Here is a 20,766-nt window from a genome sequence, read left to right on the forward strand (position 1 = left end):
CACTCCAGACTGGGTGACAGAGAGTTTCAAAATAATAATAATAACAATAATAATAAAAGTTTCTTGACACACTGGAGGGCAACAGTTTGCTAAAAACACTGCGCAAGGGATGTCTTTGTGCTTGGGGTCAATGTTAGGGCTGGGAACTCTCCCCTCCTTGAGTAAGCCTGGGTCATGTTTAGGAAGTTTTGTTTGTTAGTTTTGAGATGGAGTTTCACTCTTGTTGCCCATGCTGGAGTACAGTGGCATGATCTCAGCTCACTGCAACCTCCGCCTCCTGGGTTCAAGTGGTTCTTCTGCCTCAGCCTCCCAAGTAGCTGGGATTACAGGTGCTTGCGACCATGCCTGGCTAATTTTGTAGTTTTAGTAGAGATGGGGTTTTACCATGTTGGCCAGGCTGGTCTTGAACTCCTGACTTCAGGTGATCAACCCGCCTTGATCTCCCAAGGTGCTGGGATTACAGGCGTGAGCCACCACGCCCAGCCAGTTTGGGAAGTTTTAATTTTTTTTTTTTAATCAGTTCTAGGAGCCAGGAAATTAAACAAACAAACCTAGTAACTCTCTCCTAATGGACATGGTACTGTGACGTGAACACTCACTGAGAACTTCAGAAAATTACTGAAAAAATGGCCTCTGCGTAAACTTCAGCAGATATTGGGCTCTTAACTTGGAAAAGCTGTGATAGTTGTTTGTTGTGTTAGCGTGGTTAAGCTCTAGAACCTAGTTATTCAACTAAACACTAATCTAGGTGTTGCTGTGAAGTTATTATGTTGATGCGGTTAGGTTAACGCGTCTACAGTCGCTTGACTTTAAAAACAGGACATGAACCTCAAGGATGTGAGGATGTAAGTGGGCCTCATCCAATCAGTCTAGAGGCTTTAAAAGCCAACACTGAGGCTGGGTATGGTGGTTCACTCCTGTAATCCCAGCACTTTGCAAGGCCAAGGCAGGCGGATCATGAGGTCTGGAGTTCGAGATCAGCCTGGCCAACATGGTGAAACCCTGTCTTTACTAAAAATACAAAATTAGCTGGGCATGGTGGCGGGCGCCTGTAATCCCAGCTTCTTGGGAGGCTGAGGCAGGAGAATTACTTGAACCCAGGAGGCAGAGGTTGCAGTGAGCCGAGCTCAGGCCACTGCACTCCAGCTTGGTGACAGAGCACAAGACTCTGTCTCAAAGAAAAAAAAAAAAAAAGCCAACACTGAAAGCAAACACTGAGGTTTCCCGGCAGAAAAAGCATCAGCTCCTGCCTGTTTCCAGCCTGATAGCCCACCCAGCAGATTTTGGCGTTGTCTAGCCAGCCCCCACAAGCATGCAAGCCAATTCCTTGAAATAAATATCTACACACACACACACACACACACACACACACACACACACACACACACACACTCCTACTGGCTCTGGCTCTGTGTCTTTGGTAAAATCCTGACTGATATAGGAACTACACAAGTGAGTCTGAGGACAGCTGCTTTAGTTCAAATCCTGGACCAACTGTTTCCTTATTCCCTACATGTGTGATCTTCCACAGCCTGCTTGATCTCTGGGAGCATTAGGTCTGTCCTCCACAGATTGGAGATAAGAGTAGATTAGGCCGGCGCGGTGGCTCATGCCTGTAATCCCAGCACTTTGGGAAGCTGAGGCGGGTGGATCACTTGAGGTCAGGAGTTTGAGACCAGCCTGTCCGATGTGGTGAAACACTGTCTCTACTAAAAACACAAACATTAGCTGGGCAAGGTGGCATGCACCCATACTCCCAGCTACTCAGGAGGCTGAGGCAGGAAAATCGCTTGAACCTGGGAGGTGGAGGTTGCAGTGAGCCAAGATGGTGCCACTGTACTCCAGCCTGGGCAACAGAGCGAGACTCTGTCTCAAAAAAAAAAAAAGAAAAAAAAAAAGAGTAGATTTTACCCTGCTGGTGTTGCTATGTGGATGAAATAGAGAGGAGCCAGGAAATGAACATTATAATAACATTTTTATTTTTATTTTTGAGATGGAGTCTTGCTCTGTCACCCAGGCTGGAGTGCAGTGGTGCGATCTCGGCTCACTGCAACTTCCACCTCCTGGGTTCAAGCGATTCTCTGCCTCAGCTTCCCGAGTAGCTGGGATTACAGGCACCTACCACCACGCCTGGCTAATTTTTGTATTTTTAGTAGAGACTGGGTTTCACCATGTTGGCCAGGCTAGTCTCGAACTCCTGATCTCATGATCCACCCACCTTGGCCTCCCAAAGTGCTGGGATTACAGGGGTTGAACCCCACACCCGGCCTTGTTTGTTTGTTTGTTTGTTTTTAGATGGGGTCTCACACTGTCACCCATGCTGGAGCACAGTGGCACAATCTTGGCTCACTGCAACCTCCACCTCCCAGGTTCAAATGATCCTCCCGCCCCAGCCTCCTGAGTAGCTGGGATCACAGGTGCCTGCCACCGTGCCCGGCTAATTTTTTGTATTATGGTTTTGGTAGAGATGGGGTTTTGCCACGTTGCTCAGGTTGGTCTCAAACACCTGAGCTCAGGTGATCCGCCGGCCTTGGCCTCCCCAAGTGTTGGGATTACAGGCATAAGCCACCATGTCTGGCCTGTAATAACATCTAACATTGACATGGCCAAGCCTGTTCCAAGTACTCGATGAATATTAACTCATATACTTGTCACAACAACCCTTTGAGGTTGGGCTATCATTACACCCATTTTACAGGTGGGGAGATGGAGATTCTGAGAGGTCATGTGACTTCCCCAGGGTCACCCAGAGAGTAAAGTGCTGAAGTGTTTAGCATACTGAGTGCTTACAGTAGACACTCAGCTTGTGTATAATGTGACTCAGATGATCATAAAGCCTTAATTTTAAGAAAATTGCATTACTCCTGTCTTCAGCTCTTCACCTGTTGAAAAAAAAGACCTTCAGGCCAGGTGCAGTGGTTCACACCTGTAATCCCAGCACTTTTGGAGGCTAAGCAGGAGGATCATTTGAGCCCAGGAATTCCAGATCAGCCTGGCCCACATAGTGAGACTCCATATCTACAAAGAATGAAAAAGAAATCAGCTGGGCATGGTGGCACGTGCCAGCTACTTGGGAGGCTGAGGTGGGCGGATCACTTGAGCTCAGGAATTCCAAGCTGCAGTGAGCTATGAGTGTGCCACTGCACACTAGCCTGAGAGACAGCGAGACTGTGTCTCAAAAATAAATAAAAATCCAAATAAATTTTGAAAAGATCTTCAAGGCTGGGTGTGGTGGCCCATGCCTGTAATCTCAGCACTTTGGGAGGCTGAGGCAGGTGGATCCCTTGAAGTCAGGAGTTCGAGACCAGCCTGGCCAACATGGTGAAACCCCATCTCTATTAAAAATGCAAAAATTAGTCAAGTGTGGTGGCGTGCGCCTGTAATCCCAGCTATTTGGGAGGCTGAGGCAGGAGAATCACTTGAACCTAGGAGGTGGAGGTTGCAGTGAGCCGAGATGGTGCCACTGCACTACAGCCTGGGCAACAGAGCGAGACTCGTTCTCAAAAAAAAAAAAAAAAAAAAAAAGACCTTCAAAAAGCACTATACCATATGAGCCAGCAATCCCACTCCTAGTGGGATACCCATGTGAAATGAAAACCTTTGTTCATATATAAAAATTCATGGCTGGGTGCGGTGGTTTATGCCTGTAATCCCAGCACTTTGGGAGGCTGAGGCGGGAGGATCACAAGGTCAAGAGATGGAGACCATCCTGACCAACATGGTGAAACCCCGTCTGTACTAAAAATACAAAAATTAGCTGGGCATGGTGGTGCACACCTGTAACCCCAGCTACTCAGGAGGCTGATGCAGGAGAATCGCTTGCATCCAGAAGGTGGAGGTTGCAGTGAGCCGAGATTGCGCCACTGCACTCCAGCCTGGGTGACAGAGCAAGACTCCATCTCAAAAATAAAAATAAAAAAGATACTATTATAATGTTCATTTCCTGGCTCCTCTCAATTTCATCCACATAGCAACACCAGCAGGGTAAAATCTACTTTTTTTTTTTTTTTTTGAGATGGAGTCTCATGAGCGAATGTTTGCTGAGGCTTTATTAGTTATTACCAACAGCAGTTAAACCCTAACTGTCCTTCAATGGATGAATGGATAAACAAATGGGATCCATCCACACAATGGAATACTATTCAGCTATAACAAGGAACAAGCTACGGATACAAAAAAACAACATTACAGACGAACATCATATGCATTATGTGGGTGAAAGAAGCCAGGCTCAAAAGGCTGTGTGATTCCATTTCACTCAACCTTCTGGAAAAGGCAAAAGTATCAGGACAGAAAGCAGATGAATGCTTGCCAGGGGCTGGGACCTGCAACAAATGGAGTAGTTTGGAGAATTTTTTGGGTTGGTGTAAATGCTCTGTATCTTGATTGTAGTGGTGGTTGCATGACTGTATGTGTCCAGAGCTGTACACTAAAATGGGTGAATTTTACTACATGTCAATTACACTTCAATGAAAAAAAAAAAAAGGAAAAAACCCAGGCAAGACAGGATAGGGCTTGGGAAACCTCTCTCCGAGATTCCTGACACAGCAGAAACTTGCTAATGAGCCCTGGCTTGTCTAGTCCCAGCTTCACCTCCTCTCATACACCCCGCAAGCCAGCTCATTCACACACACCCCAAACCAGCCAAGCCAGTTTCTGGAAAAAGTCAAGATCCGACCTGACCTGCCCATGGGAAATACAAAAGGAGCTTGTGAGACACGACGTTACCAAACACATCACATCTCTGGCATTCAAATGGTCTCGGGTTCCCCCAAACCTGAGGTCCAAGAAGCTCATCCTTGGAAGCTGCCACAGCTTAGGCCATCTCTTGCAGTTTCTCCCTTGGAAATTACCTTAATAAAAGAGCTAGTTGCCATCAGCTCAGCAAGGACCCAACAGATCTACCAGTCACCATTGTGAATCAGCCACTGCTGGGACTGTGAAGGGACCAGCAGGATCTAGCTGTCCCTACAGACAGGCACTGTCAGGGGGCCACAGTACAGTGTCCTCAGTGGCTTGAACAAAGTGGCCAGTCTTCATTCCAAGGGTGGGTTTCATTTCTGCTCACAGCCTGGTTACCGGAAGCCAGATGGGCAAACAAGGGGTTCCTCGAGCCTGCAACACCCCTCAAAAACAAAGAGGAATTCTACTTTGGAGGCTGGATCCTGCCTTTCTGCCAGCTTCTTATGGGTGAGGAGGGGGTGGAAATTATTTGTATGTTCCGGTTGACACGCAGCATAGTAGGTGCACGAGGATGATTTGGTGCCTGTTGAGTAAGTGTGGGGCTCAGAAAAAGCAGTCTCAAAAGGGAATTTCCAAAACGTTCTGAGTTTATGGGAATATGTATGGAATCTCTTCAAAATGACACCTACTTGTACACCGTCATGCCCTATCTAGCTGCAACCCAGAGATGGAAGACTCACCTCTTCAGATCACATTAAATAAGTTGAAAATTTGCATAACTGGTGAAGGAGCAACACGTGGGTGGGTCTTAGGGGTTCAACCCTATCCCCATGGTCCCTCACAATCAAGTAGCTCAAGTGACTCAATCTGATAGGATTTTAACTGTGGTCTCAGGCCGAGTGGGATGGCTCATGCCTGTAATCCCAGCGCTTTGGGAGGCCAGGGAGGGAGGATCACTTGAGGCCAGGAGTTCCAGAGCAGCCTGGGCAACATAATGAGATCCCATCTCTACTAAAAAATTAATTTGTGGCCTGGAAGCAAATACTCTTCCCCCAGCACCCAAGAAGGGCAGGGAGTGAGGCCTGTCATGACACAGAAGGCCTCAAAACTCAAAACTGCCACCAGAAAAATATCTTTGCTTTTTTTTTTTGAGACGGAGTTTTACTCTTGTCGCCCAGGCTGGAGTGTGGTAGTGTGATCTCTGCTCACTGCAACCCCTGCCTCCTGGGTTCAACTGATTCTTCTGCCTCAGCTTCCTGAGTAGCTGTGATTACAGGTGCCCGCCACCACACCCAGATAATTTTTGTATTTTTAGTAGAGACAGGGTTTTGCCATGTTGGCCAAGCTGGTCTCAAACTCCTGACCTCAGGTGATCCACCTGCCTCGGCCTCCCAAAGTGCTGGAAATACAGGCATGAGCCACTGCGTCTGGCCAGATCCCTGCTTTTGAAAGAACACATACAAAACACCTTCAGATTTTCATCTGTTTTTCCCAGATAGCGCCAGTGAAAAAGATAATGAGTTTCCTGAAGACCACATAGCGTTGGCTTCCTGTACTCGCAGTCAGGGATCCCCAAAGGCTATAGCTTCAGAAGTTTCCAGAGCCGAATCTGGATGACTGAGTTCCAAGCACTGACTCACCCTTGCCTCTGCCTGCTCCCCTGTGAATCAGCGATCTACCTTTAAGGACTTCTCATCGTGTCTCTCATGACAGGCCTGTGAATTCCAGATGGTTCAACAGCTCATGAAGGCTCAGGGACAGGATCTGGAAACAACAGTAAGGAGAGGAGGTGAAGAAGTGTGCCAGGTACTGCCTGTTCCTTTGCCTGTCAGAAGTCTTTTTTTTTTTTTTTTTGAGACAGAATCTCACTCTGTCGCCCAGGCTGGAGTGCAGTGGTGCAATCTTGGCTCACTGCAACCTCCACCTCCCGGGTTCAAGAGATTCTCCTGCCTCAGCCTCCCTAGTAGCTGGGATTACAGGCGCCCACCATTACACCCGCCTAATTTTTGTATTTTTAGTAGAGACAGGGTTTCACCACATTGTCCAGGCTGGTCTTGAACTCCTGACCTCAAGTGATCTGCCTGTCTTGGCCTCCCAAAGTGCTGGGATTACAGGTGTGAGCCACTGTGCCTGGCCAGAAATTTATGTGTTTTTCATTTACAGTACATCTCAGTTTGGACCAGTCCCATTTCTTTTTTTCTTTTCTTTTTTTTTTGAGACGGTCTGTTGCTCAAGCTGGAGTGTAGTGGCAAGATCTTGGCTCACTGCAACCTCCGCCTCTGGGTTCAAGCGATTCTTCTGCCTCAGCCTCCCGATTAGCTGGGACTACAGGTGTGCACCACCATGCCCGGCTAATTTTTGTATTTTTAGTAGAGACGAGGTTTCACCATATTGGCCAGGCTGGTCTTGAACTCCTCACCTCGTGATCTGCCCGTCTTGGCCTCCCAAGGTGCTAGGATTACAGGCGTGAGCCATCGTGCCCCGCCTGGACCAGCCCCATTTCAAGGGCTCAGTGGCCCCATGGAGCCACCAGACACCATTCTGGACGTGAAGCAGAGACAAATGTAGCTCCCCTGTCCATAGGGTGGAGCAAAGTGGGGAGGGGGGCCGGGCGCGGTGGCTCAGGCCTGTAATCCTAGCACTTTGGGAGGCTGAGGCGGGAGGATCCCCTGAGGTCAGGAGTTCAAGACCAGCCTGGCCAACCATGGGGAAACCCCGTCTCTACTAAAAAAAATACAAAAATTAGCCGGGCGTGGTGGCGGGCGCCTGTAATCTCAGCTACTTGGGAGACTGAGGCATGAGAATCACTTGAACCCGGGAGGCGGAGGTTGCGGTGAGCCGTCCATTGCGCCACTGCACTCCAGCTGGGGGACAGAACGAGATTGTTTCAAAAACAAAACAAAACAAAAAAACAAAGTGGGGCGGGGCTTTCATTAAAAACGGCAGTGAAGCCACCCCCAGAATGGGGCTGGGGCTCAAGGTTGCAGGTTGGGGGTTCCCAAATGGGGAGCTTTTCGCCACCCTGTTTCCCCTTTCCTTCCCTCCCACTCAAGAGTCTCCTCCCATAGTGACCTCCTCGCCATCCAGACTCCGCAGCCCGCGACCCCAGCCCCTAGCCCTCTCCTGCTGTTCCCGGTGTACCCCGGCGGCCGCCCACCTCAGAATTTACCCCGTCGGCGCCGCCTGTCATGCGGATGCTGCCTTGCCTGTCACTCAACTTCTTACCGCGCCCCCGCGTCTGGCCTAACCGTCGCTTACCTTGGTTTCCACAGCGACGCCATCAGGGGGCGTGGCAAAGGGACGCGCGGCGCAGAGACCTCCTTTGGATTGGTGGATGGTCAAGCCCCTTCTCTTTAGCCCCTCCTACAGGCGTTCCGCCCCCTTCGATTGGTCTCGCAAGTTGATTGGTCAATGTCCTGGTGCTAGCCCTACTCTTGGTTCGGACAGGCCCCAAGGAGCAGGGGCGAAGGTGGGCGCCTCGTGCCCTGATTGGCCGACGGGGCGCGCGCGGCCGGGAGGGGCGGGGCGGACGCAGAGCCGCGTTTAGTCTATCGCTGCGGTTGCGAGCGCTGTAGGGACCCTGTGCTGTGCCGCGCAGTTAGGCAGCAGCAGCGGAGCAGTAGCCGCCTTGGGAGGGAGCCATGAAGCACTACGAGGTAAGAAGCGAGAAATAGGGACTGTGTGGCCACTGCTGACCCATTCTTTTTCCTTCTTTGCGGGACCATGGGACCCCACTTTCTGGTCCTGTGCCCCGAAGGAAGAGCCGGACGGCGCAGGCGCAGTGGGAAGCGTTGCGCCCCGGGCCACTCGTAAATACCAATGCGCATGTGCGCAGGAAGTATTTATAAATCTGCAACCCAGGCTGTTTTGGGGGTACTTTTTCTTGGGGGTCTCTGCAGGGGCTGGGACGCTTGTAGGTTCCTTGCAGCTCCCCCAGCGGGCTGAGTTGGGGGACTTTGTCATGGGAGCCATGAAGTTGCGGGACCCTTGCTCCCAATCCGAGGGAGTCTTGCACAAATCTTGCGCCACGCCGCCGTCACCAGCGTAGGAAGGGGCTTTGCAATCAGTATTCTTGTGTACGACCTTTGGACCCCTTCCCTCGCCCGGGACGTTCCCGGGAGACTTAGACGGTGAGGGAGGTGCAGCTCCACGGCTAGCTTTCGCAGAGCAGCGAAGCTGATCGTGCTTTCTGGTTATCTAAGAGGTCATCTCCCTCAACCCTTGGGTGTCACCAAGGAGAAATCTTATACCCACCCACAGCCACTCTTGAAGCCCAAGTCTTCTGACTCCTAACTTGGGTCTCTTTTTCCCTTAAAACGAAGTCTTCTGATGTGCTTATCGCCCTAGGTGATAATATAATATTAATAATTCAACCAGTTATCCTTGAATTATTGCTAACTTTTAAGTAACTATCATCAAATAATAAAATTTGTTATTAAAATTCAAAATAAGAACAGTTTAGCAAGTGCTTACTCTTGTGCTGGTGAGATTCTGTTACCTTGTATAAGAACTGTTATTACTCCTGTTTGTAAGGATGAATAAAGTCTCAGAGATATCAAGTGACTTGTTCAAAGGCCCCTAGTTAGTAAATGCAAACCAGATAGAGGAACTCAGGACGCCAAGGTCTTAGTTCCTAGCCACTATGCCATGTTGGTCCTCAAATGAAAAATAGCAGGTCGAGCGATTTCTTGTTTCTCACTTCCCCTCCAATTTAAAAATTTCTGGCAAAATACACATAAAATTTACCATCTTAACTATTTTTAAGTGTGCAGTTCAGTGGCATTAAGAACATTCACATTGTTGTGCAACCATCACCACCACCCATCTCCAGAACTCTTTGCATCTTGGAAAACAGAAGCTGTAGCCATTAAATACTAACTCCCCATTCCTCTCCACGTCCACCTCTGGCAGCCACCATTCTACTCAGCCACCATTCGGTCTCAATGAATTGACTACTCTAGGTACCTTGGATACGTAGAAGGATTTTTTTTTTTTTCTTTTGGAGACAGAGTTTTGGTCTTATTGCCCAGGCTGGAGTTGCAGTGGCGCGATCTCGGCCTACTGCAAACTCCGCCTCCTGGGTTTAAGCGATTCTCCTGCCTTAGCCTCCCAAATAGCTGGGATTACAGGTGCCCGCCTCCATGCCTGGCTAATTTTTTGTATTTTTAGTAGAGATGGGGGTTTCGCCATGTCGACCAGGCTGGCCTCAAACTCCTGACCTCAAGTGATTTGCAACCGCCTCGGCCTCCCAAAGTACTGGGATTACAGGTGTGAGCTAGCGCGCCTGGCTGTTTGTTTTTATTCACAAGTTGAATATTACTACCTCTGCCTCCTGCCCCCTTTATTGCTACTATTTTTGGAAATTTACCCACAATCCTTTGAAGCCTTTTTTTGAGACGGAGTTTCGCTCTTGTTGCGTACGCTGGAGTGCAATGGCGTGATCTCGGCTCACCGCAACCTCCACCTCCCGGATTCAAGTGATTCTCCTGCCCCAGCCTCCCGAGTAGCCGGAATTACAGGCATGAGCCACCACGCCCGGCTAATTTTGTATTTTTAGTAGAGATGGGGTTTCTCCACGTTGGTCAGGCTGGTCTTGAACTCCCGACCTCAAGTGATCCATCCACCTTGGCCTCCCAAAGTGCTGGGATTGCAGGTGTGAGCTGCCGTGCCCGACCCCTTAGAAGTCTTTAACCCAGAAATCCTGTAATTTTTGACATGGTATCAAGAATGAGGAGGTTTGTATTCAGTAATCTCTGTCATTTACGTTTTCATTCTAGAATAAAGTTCTGATGTGGATTCCCCTCTCAAACTCTGTCTAAACCTGTAGTCCCACTGCTGTAGTCACAGCTACTCGGGAGGCTGAAGCAGGAGGATGACTTGAGCCCAGGAGGTTGAGGCTGCAGTGAGCCCAAAAATCAGGCCACTGCACTCCAGCCTGGGCAACAGAGACCCTGTTAGAAGAAAAAAAAAAAGCTACCACGTCCAGCTTGAAACATGCAGTTTGGAACATCCATATGGCATTTTGCACATGTAGTTGGTTTAGTTTTGCTAGTTAACAGTCAGATAAAGTAGGACTCTGAGCACCCTGGGGGTGTGTGCTTTTGTTCCAGGAAGCTGGGCACAGCCTGAGGCCCAAGACTTGGACTGGAGAATATGCTCCACTGTACTTAATCATTTTGTCTCCCAGAAAGAAGGGGAGCTTTGGCCAGGCGTGGTGGCTCACGCCTGTAATCCCGCACTTTGGTAGGCTGAGGTTGCTGGATTGCTTGAGGTGAGGAGTTCGAGACCATCCTGACCAACATGGAGAAACATCGTCTCTACTACAAATACAAAAATGAGCCGAGTGTTGTGGCACATGCCTGTAATCTCAGCTACTTGGAGGCAGAGGTTGCAGTGAGCTGAGATCATGCCATTGTACTCCAGCTTGGACGACAGAGCGAGAGTCTATCTCAAAAAAAAAAAAAAAAGAAGGGGGAAGCTTCAAACTCACTGTTCAAAGTGACCTTGAAGGAAAAAATAAATTGTTATTTTGCTGTCTTGTTATTATTCTCTGCCAGCCTTTGCCAAGTACCCATAGAGGCGATAGCTACAGGGCTTCTGGGTGGGAGAAGCAGTTGTTTCTCAGCCCAGCGGATTGCATAGCAAGCAGATTAGTTTAACTGCATGTGTTTATTGTAGGTCAGTGAAAATAGAAAGGATGCTTTCACTCACATTTAACAAGCAATTTGAGAAAAGGTTTTTCTACATCAAAGAATATATTTCTGGCCGGGCGAGGTGGCTCATGCCTGTAATCCCAGCACTTTGGGAGGCTGAGACGGGTGAATCACTTGAGGTCAGGAGTTCGAGACCAGCCTGGTCAACATGGTGAACCCTCGTCTCTACTAAAAACAAAAAAATTAGCTGGATATGGTGGCATGTGCTTGTAGCCCCAGCTACTGGCTCCAAGGCTGAGGAGTGGGAATCACTTGAAGCTGGGAGGCGGAGTTGCCATGAGCTGAGATCACTCCGCTGTACTCCAGCCTGGGTGACAGAGCGAGACTTTGTTTTAAAAAAAATAAATAAGGGATATATTTTTCAGCTGGGCACAGTGGCTCATGCCTGTAATTCCAGCACTTTGGGACACCAAGGTGGGCAAATCATGTGAGGTCAGGAGTTCGAGACCAGCCTGGCCAACATGATGAAACCCCGTCTCTACAAAAAATAAAAAATTAGTTGGGTGTGGTGGCGCACGCCTGTAATCCCAGGTACTTGGGAGGCTGAGGCAGGAGAATCACTTGAACCCGGGAGGTGGAGGTTGCGGTGAGCTGAGATTGCACCACTGCACTCCAGCCTGGGTGACAAGAGCGAGACTCTGTCTCAAAAAAAAAAAAAAAAAAAAAGAAAAAAGTCTATTTCTGCTTGGGACTAAATCCATCTTCCCACCCTCAAGCAGTCTCTTGTCCACTGAGAGGTCGGCCCCTGGAGAGACCTTGGAGATTTTGAAGTGCAGTTTACAATTGATAGAGGTAATGCCCAGAGGGGAGCAGGACGTGCTGACTGTCACACAACGAATTAATGTCTGGTTGAGGACTGTTATCATGGCAGTTGGGATCCCAGCAGGAGGGGAGATCGGTGGCTGTTTCCATAGTAGCCTCATATCACTGCCAAATCTCGTGTGATCTGAGAGGAAAAGTTATCCACTCTGTGGCCTAATTGAGGTGAAGCCTCTCTCTAGAACAGGTCACCTCCAGGCCTTGGCTGAAGCCCTCTTAGAATACCAGAGCAGGCCTTGGCATTGTCTTGGGGTCAGAGCTAGGTGGGTAAGCGAACTGCTTATCCTAGGATACCGTATTTTTTTAACGTATTTTTTTATTTTATTGCTGTTTTTGCCACTGCAGATGAGACTCAAAGCGATGAGCCCAGTAGCAACTGGAAAAACAGCTACTGCATCTTGTAAATGAGCCTGTTAATTCCTGAGAAAATCAGTCTGTCTTCAGCCTCCAGCAGTCCAGGTCGCTGCCCATTTCCCACAGCTGAGTACCCAGAAGTGAGCCTCTTGGGGTCCCCCATAACCCACATTTAGGATGTTTTCTTTCTTTTTTCTTTTTTTTTTTTTTTTTTTTAGACAGAGTCTCGCACTCTCGCCCAGGCTGGAGTGCAGTGGCTCCATCTCGGCTCACTGTAAGCTCCGCCTCCCGGGTTCACGCCATTCTCCTGCCTCAGCCTCCCGAGTAGCTGGGACTACAGGCACCCACCACCATGCCCGGCTAATTTTTTTATTTTTAGTAGACATGGGGTTTCACCGTGTTAGCCATGATGGTCTCGATCTCCTGACCTTGTGATCTGCCCACCTCGGCCTCCCAAGGTGCTGGGATTACAGGAGTGAACCACCACGCCCGGCTTTTTTTTTTTTTTTTTTTTTTTTTTTGTGACAGTTTCGCTCTGTCACCCAGGCTGGAGTGCAGTGATGCGATCTCACCTCACTGCAACCTCCACCTCCCCGGTTCAAGCGATTTTCCTGCCTCGGCCTCCCAAGTAGCTGTTATTACAGGTGGGTGCCACCATGCCCGGCTAATTTTTGTAGTTTTAGTAGAGATGGGGTTTCACCATGTTAGTCCAGGCTGGTCTTGAACTCCTGGGCTCAAGCGATCCTCCTGCCTTGGCATCCCAAAGTGCTGGGATTATAGGTATGAGCCACCACGCCTTGCCCAGGGGTGAGTCTTATTAGCACCTGATCAGATGGGAACTACTGTTCTACTTTACAGATAATGCAACTGAAGCTCAGAGAGGTAAACTAAGCTAGTCAAGGTCACAGAGCCTGGAAGCCAGGGAGCTGAACCTGGGTTTGTCTGACTCCAGTTTTGTCCACACTGATGGCTTCTCTGCTGATGCTGTCCTAGGACAGCTGGTGGCTGTCCTGCTGTGTTCTGAGGACAGAGCATCCCTGAAGGGAGGGCGAGGTGCTGCGGGTCAGTGTGGACTGCTGGGAGAGGGTCTTTCTCTGCCCTAAAATCGGATGGGCTGCCCCTTGCAGTAAGGGCAGGATTGAGAGTGATGAGCCTTGGCTGGGTGCAGTGGTTCATGCCTGTAATTCCAGCACGTTGGGAGGCCGAGGCAGGAGGATCACCTGAGGTCAGGAGTTCGAGACTAGCCTGGCCAACATGGCGAAACCCCCTCTCCACTAAAAATATAAAAATTGGCCGGACGCAGTGGCTCACGCCGGTAATCCCAGCACTTTGGGAGGCCCAGGTGGGTGAATCGCAAGGTCAGGAGATCGAGATCATCCTGGCTAACACAGTGAAACCCCGTCTCTACTAAAAAATAGAAGAAGTTAGCTGGGCGTGGTGGCGGGCGCCTGTAGTCCCAGCTACTCGGGAGGCTGAGGCAGGAGAATGGCGTGACCTGGGAGGTGGAGCTTGCAGTGAGCGGAGATTGCGCCACTGCACTCCAGCCTGGGTGACAGAGCGAGACTCCGTCTCAAAAAAATATATATATATATGAAAATTAGCCAGGCCTCATGGTGTGCTCCTGTAATCCCAGGTACTTGAGAGACTGAGGCAGGAGAATTCGTTTGAACCTGGGAGGCGGAGGTTGCGACAGGCTGGGATCGCACCACTGCATTCCAGTCCTGGGCAACAGAGTGAGACTCTGTCTCAAAAAAAAAAAAAAAAAAAAGAAAGTGGTGAGCCTTGGGCTGTGGTGAGCTATAAAGACCTTTCCTATGTTAGCCTGACTCAGGCCGAGATCCTGAGGGGGTTGGAGGGGATCTTAGGCTTTTCAGATTTTCATGCAGTCTTCTTGCTTTGAGCAGATGGCGACTCACTGGGCAGATTCTCCTGGTGGAGTCCCTTCTGTCCTCCTGGCTGTAGCTTTGTACTTAGGCCATTTCTTTGCTGTAGGCACTCAGAATCTCAGAGCCCCAGGCTTGAGATAATTTTTCTGGTGTAACTTCTGTAAAGTTACAGATGAGGGACCTGAGACCCAGAGAAGAAGGCCTTTTCCAGGGCTGCAGGCCAGTTCCCCTTTGGGTTGGGCAGTATTGATTGATACTCCTCCTGGGAAGGTGGCAATGCTTGCGGGCTTTGGATTAGTGCTAGGCTCATATGCTTAACTGCCACTGACAAGGTTTGGAGCCCATGGGCAAGTTCTTTAGCTTCTCGAGCTAGTTTTTTTTTTTTTTTTTTTCGTGAGACAGAGTCCCCCTCTGTTGCCCAGGCTGGAGTGCAGTGGTGCCATCTAGGGTCACTGCAACCTCTGCCTCCTGGGTTCAAGCGATTCTCCTGCCTCAGCCTCCTGAGTAGCTGGGATTACAGGCGCCCACCACCATGCCTGGCTAATTTTTATATTTTTAGTAGAGATGGGGTTTCACAATATTGGCCAGGGTGGTCTTGAACTCCTGACCTTAAGTGATCCTCCCACCTCGGCCTCCCAAAGTGTTGGGATTACAGGCGTGAGCCACCGCGGCTGGCCTTGAGCTAGCTTTTTAATCCATAAAATGACACCTGGGTGTGCGAGACCCGGCTGACATTGGCTGATGGTGTGCATCTTCCCAACTCTGTGTTCAGGCATATCAGGCTGACATCTCTAAGTCACAGGTAGGGTATTTACACCACGGAAAGTGGCAAACGCTACAGCTCAGGCCCCTTCCTCTCCCCTGCCCAGTGTTCATAATGACCGGGATAATTGTCCCTGCCTCCCAGGGTTATCGTTTCAAGGGGTTTCTTGGTCTAGTGAGCATCGTATGAGCAGATACATGCCTGGAAAGCCTCAGCTTGGTGCAGCACCTTGCAGCAGCTAACATTTGACAAGTAGTACGGCCCTACTCACCTCTGGACACGGGCAGATGTGGGGAGGAGGGGCCGAGGAGGAGGTGGGGCTTGAGGAAGGGGAGGGGTGCCGAGGAGGGGGAGGCGGGTCCCAGGGAGTAGGAGGCAGAGTTGAGCAGGAAAAGGCGTGTCCTGAGGAGGAGGAGTGGTCCCAGAAGATGAGGAGGTAGGGCTGAGAAAGAAGAGGCGGGGCCGGGGGGAAGGCGAGGCCGAGGGGGAGGAGGTGGGGCTCAGGAGGAGGAGGCGGGGCAAGAAGGAAGAAGCGGGGCCGGGATGTGGGAGGCGGGGCCGGGGATGGGGAGGCGAGGCTGAGGAGGAGGAGGAGGCGGGGCTCGGGAAGAGGAGGCGGGGCTCGGGAAGAGGAGGCGGGGCAAGGAGGAAGAGGCGGGGCAAGGAGGAAGCGGCGGGCCTGGATGGGGGAGGCGGGACCGGGGAGGGGGAGGCGGGGCCCGGGAGGGGAAGGCGGGACCGAGTAACAAGAAAGTGGAACGGGGTGAGTGGTGGGCTTTGGTGTGTGCCAGGTGGTGTAGCTATTTCAGCCTCACCCAGGTGGATTTAGAGGCTCCACCAGCTGGGCCCAGCAAAGCCTTCTGGACTGGTTCCTGAGGAGAACAGGAGGGTTGACAGCCTTGAGTGAGGGCGGTGCTTGGAAGGCCTTTGACTCAGATAAGGTGGTTGGGTTTGGTCGGGAATCCTGCACTTTCATTGACGAGCCTGGTTGCGTGAGAAAGGCCAGAGACCTTGAGCTAGTTGGTCAAGTTCAGGCTGGGTCTTAACACGCTCTTGCTGATACTGACAGTGGCAGCTGAGAAGGTTTTAATACCTGGGACATTTCCCGCAGCAGCCAGAATATAGTAATCGTCTTAGTAAATTACGGTGAATATAGTGCTTAATTATCAGTGTTTTTTTTTTTTTTTTTTTGAGACGAAGTCTCGCTTTTGTCCCCTAGGCTGGAGTGCAATGGCGTGATCTCAGCTCGCTGCACCTCCGCCTCCCGGGTTCAGGCGATTCTCCTGCCTTAGTTTCCTGAGTAGCTGGGATTACAGGTGCCCGCCACCATACCTGGCTAGTTTTTGTATTTTTAGTAGAGATGGGGTTTCACCATATTGGCCAGGCTGGTCTGAAACTCCTGACTTCAGGTGATCCGCCCAACTTGGCCTCCCAAAGTGTTGGGATTACAGGCGTGTGAGTGCTTCTTATCTAGTAACATATCTAAATCTCGTACTAAACATAAGAAGTAGATGCTGTTCTTATCTCTACTTGACTGACGGAGAAACTGAGGCACAGAAAGTGAAGCGACTTGTCCACAGCTAGTGGCTAGCAGAGCTGGGATTCTTCTAGAAACAGAGTGGGCTTTGCTGTGGGTCGTGCACTGGGGAAAGAATCAAGCGTGTGATGGTGGTGAAGGACTTGGAGGCCACCCACTCTGCCCTTGGGACAGTGACTTAACCTAAGCTTCAGTTTTGTCACCTGTGAGGCCAGGATAAGGACACCTGGAGGCCTGCGGGGGAGTGTGAAGTGCTCAGCACGCTTCGCGGCCCACAGGCAGGGTAAAAATCATTAAGAGGAGAGGGACCAGTGTTAGGCAGGTAAGGACAGATCAGCAGCCCCAGGGCTGCCTGAGATGCTTTTGGCACCTGACCTCTTTGGAAGGCCTCAAAACTTTTTTTTTTGAGATGGAGTCTTGCTCTGTCACCAGGCTGGAGTGCAGTGGCGTAATCTTGGCTCACTGAAACCTCTGCCTCCTGGGTTCAAGTGATTCTCCTGCCTCAGCCTCCTGAGTAGCTGGGATTACAGGTGCGTGCCACCATACCTGGCTAATTTTTGTATTTTTAGTAGAGACAAGGTTTCAGCATCTTGGCCAGGCTGGTCTTGAACTCCTGACCTCGTGATCCACCCGCCTCAGCCTCCCAAAGTGCTGGGATTACAGGCATGAGCCACCATGCCCGGCCGAGAAAGGCTTCAAAACTTAATGAAGAAGGTCCACCAGGCGCCGGGAGACAGACTGATATCAAATCGTATGCCCAGAAGGCGGAGGAAGAAGCCCAGATGCCAGTGCCTCAGTTTTGATATAATGTCACACACCATGCAAGTCACTTTTTTGTTTTTTTTTTTTGAAACAGAGTCTCGCTCTGTCATCCAGGCTGGAGTGCAGTGGCTCCATCTCGGCTCACTGCGATCTCTGCCTCCTGGGTTCAAGCGATTCTCCTGCCTTGAGCCTCCTGAGTAGCTGGGATTACAAGCACCTGCCACCACACCTGGCTAATTTTTTTTTTTTTTTTTTGAGACGGAGTCTTGCTCTGTTGCCCAGGCTGGAGTGCAGTGGCGCGATCTCGGCTCACTGCAAGCTCTGCCTCCCGGGTTCACACCATTCTTCTGCCTCAGCCTCCCGAGTAGCTGGGACTGCAGGCGCCCACCACCATGCCCGGCTAATTTTTTTTTTTTGTATTTTTAGTAGAGACGAGGTTTCACCGTGTTAGCCAGGATGGTCTCGATCTCCTGACCTAGTGATCCACCCGCCTCGGCCTCCCAAAGTACTGGGATTACAGGAGTGAGCCACCGCACCTGGCTGCAAGTCACATTTTGAGATGATCGGTTCTTTCCTTCTTCATGGGAAGACCCTTGGGGAAGTCACAACACACTCAGAACCCACTTTTTAACCTGTTGTGACAAAGAATCATCCCAGGAAGTTGAGGCTGGAAGACAGTCTGGCCACCAGGTGCCTGTCACAGCTGCCTCACCTAGGAGCACACTGCTTCTGTTCCTGTTCCCTCCTGGCTGTCTGTCCCCCACCCAGCCACAGGCAGAAGGCCTTTTTGCCTGTAAGTGGGAGGATCTTAGTGTGTCATGGCTCAGAACCTTCCCTCAGAGGCTTGTCATCTGTCCCCTGCTTTCCTCACTTGTTACTACGCTACTGTCTTTCATCTCTGCAGATACCCAAAGCCACATTCCTGCCCTGAGCACATGCTATTCCCTCGGCCCCGGATGCCCTTCCCTCTGCTTTTCTCATGCCTGGCCCTTCTTGTTACCGAATGCTCAGCTTCCATGTCCCCCAGAGAGACCTTTCTTGGCCATCCAATCTAGAGTCCAACCCCTTGCCTGTTACCCCGGCACCCCACTCATCTCCTTCGCAGCCCATCTGGGCTTGGGTTGTGTTTTCTTTCTTTTTTTTTTTTTTCTGAGAGGGAGTCCTGCCCTGTCGCCCAGGCTGGAGGGCAGTGATGGGATCTCGGCTCACTGCAACCTCCACCTCCCGGGTTCAAGTGATTCTCCTGCCTCAGCCTCCTGAGTAGCTGGGACTACAGGTGCCCGCCACCACGCCTGGCTAATTTTTGTATTTATTTATGTATTTATTTTTGAGATGGAGTCTCGCTCTGTCGCCCAGGCTGGAGTGCAGTGGCGTGATCTCGGCTCACTGCAAGCTCCACCTCCCAGGTTCACGCAATTCTCCTGCCTCAGCCTCCCAAGTAGCTGGGACTGCAGGTACCTGCCACCACGCCTGGCTAATTTTTTTTTTTTTGTATTTTTACTAGAGACGGGGTTTCACTGTGTTAGCCAGGGTGGTCTCGATCTCCTGACCTCGTGATCCACCCTCCTCGGCCTCCCAAAGTGCTGGGATTACAGGCGTGAGCCACTGTGCCTGGCTAATTTTTGTCTTTTTACTTATTTATTAAAAAATGTGTGTTTTTGAGGCAGAGTCGTGCTCTGTCACCTAGACTGGAGTGCAGTGGTGCGATCTTGGCTCTCTGCAACCTCTGCGTCTGGAATTCAAGCATTCTCCTGCCTCAGCCTCCCAAGTAGCTGGGATTACTGGTGCCCACACCACCCCCCACAAATTTTTGTATTTTTAGTACAGACAAGGTTTCATTGTGTTGGCCAGGCTGGTCTTGAACTCTTGACCACAAGTGATCCACCTGCCTGGGCCTCCCAAAGTGCTGGGATTACAGGCATGAGTCACCGTGCCTGGCCATAATTTTTGTATTTTTAGTAGAGGCGAGGTTTTACCATGTTGGCCAGGATGGCCTTGAACTCTTGATCTTAAGTGATCTACCTGCCTCGGCTTCCCAAGTAGCTGGGACTGCAGGTGTGTCTCACTATGTCTGGCTGCTTTGTTTGTTTGTTTGAGTTGGAGTTTTGCTCTTGCCCAGGCTGGAGTGCAGTAGAGTGATCTCGATTCACTGCAACTTCCGCTTTCCGGTTTCAAGCCGTTCTTTTGCCTCAGGCTCCGGAGTAACTGGGACTACAGGCCACACGTGGCTAATTTTGGTATTTTTAGTAGAGACAAGGTTTCACCATGTGGGCCAGGCTGATCTCGAACTCCTGAGCTCAAGTGATCTGCCCACTTCGGCCTCCCGAAGTGCTGGGATTATAGGCGTGAGCCACTGTCCCTGGCCAGTGCCTGGCTAATTTTTAAAGGATTTTTCTTGGTAGAGACACAGTCTCACCACGTTGCCCAGGCTGGTCTTGAACTCCTTGGTTCAAGTGATCTCCTGCCTCAGCCTCCCGAAGCTCTGGGATTCTAGGTGTATGCCACCGTGCCTGGCTGGCAACCGGCTTCTTCTGGCCTCTTGGCCACAAGCCCTGGGTCCATCCTGCCCGTGGCTGTTCCCCATCATCTCAACCCTCCTGGCACAGTGGCCCTTCTGAGATGGAAGCTGCCAAGACAACACTGGGGCCTGCCCCTCACCACACAGGTTGTGGGCAGGTCCTGCTGGTCCAGGCCTTTTCCTGTCATGGGACCCTGCCTCTGTTTTCCAGTCCATCACTTATTCATTAGTTCATTTGTTCTAACATGTTTTTTCCCTCTTATCAATGCTAAGAATCCTGGGATGAACGAACCATGTTCTCTGCCCTCAAGATCTTTTCATTTAAGCCAATGCCTGAAGGTCGAGGTCTTTGGGGCCAGGGAGGAGAATGGTGTTCTAGGCAGAGGGAACCGAGTGGTGTGTGCAGAGGCATGGAGCCCAGAGTTTGCAGATGTCCCACGTTGAGGGATGAGGCTGACAGGGCAGGGCTTTGTAGCCACCTAGAGAGACCTGTGGACTTCTTTTTTTTTTTTTTTTTTGAGATGGAGTTTCACTCTTGCAACCAAGGCTGGAGTGCAATGGCACAATTTTGGGTCACTGCAACCTCCGCCTCCTGGGTTCAAGCGATTCTCCTGCCTCAGCCTCCCGATTGGCCTAATGCGCCACCACGCCTGTCTTATTTTTTGTATGTGTAGTAGAGCGGGTTTCACATGTTGGCCAGGCTGGTTTCGAACTCCTGACCTCAAGTGATC

The 20,766-nt window shown here is 50.5% G+C and overlaps 1 protein-coding gene and 1 long non-coding RNA gene across 5 annotated transcripts in view; one reads left to right on the forward strand and one right to left on the reverse strand.

The window, feature by feature from the left end:
- Nucleotides 1-3,533: 3,533 nt before the first annotated feature.
- On the reverse strand, nt 3,534-7,956 carry LOC103893071 (uncharacterized). Of its 2 annotated transcripts, XR_002912516.3 has the most exons (3): nt 7,841-7,955; nt 6,324-6,447; nt 3,534-5,266 (listed from the first exon to the last, which is right to left on the reverse strand). It is a non-coding gene; the product is annotated as an uncharacterized LOC103893071 (long non-coding RNA). The 2 variants fall into 2 exon arrangements; XR_002912517.3 differs by lacking the exon at nt 3,534-5,266 and having other exon boundaries at nt 5,823-6,447; nt 7,841-7,956.
- A 134-nt stretch (nt 7,957-8,090) lies between these two features.
- Nucleotides 8,091-20,766, forward strand: part of TECR (trans-2,3-enoyl-CoA reductase) — a 37,001-nt gene continuing 24,325 nt past the window's right edge. The window contains exon 1 of one of the 3 annotated variants that reach the window (XM_024238432.3): nt 8,091-8,339. In XM_024238432.3, the coding sequence (XP_024094200.1) occupies nt 8,325-8,339 (15 nt within the window). In that variant the 5' untranslated portion in view covers nt 8,091-8,324. Of the gene's footprint in view, nt 8,340-12,560; nt 12,710-20,766 lie in introns of those variants that run through there. The other 2 variants (XM_054538701.2, XM_024238431.3) reach the window with 2 other exon arrangements.

Source organism: Pongo abelii, chromosome 20 (genome assembly GCF_028885655.2).
Source record: "Pongo abelii isolate AG06213 chromosome 20, NHGRI_mPonAbe1-v2.0_pri, whole genome shotgun sequence".
Taxonomy (NCBI): Eukaryota; Metazoa; Chordata; class Mammalia; order Primates; family Hominidae; genus Pongo; species Pongo abelii.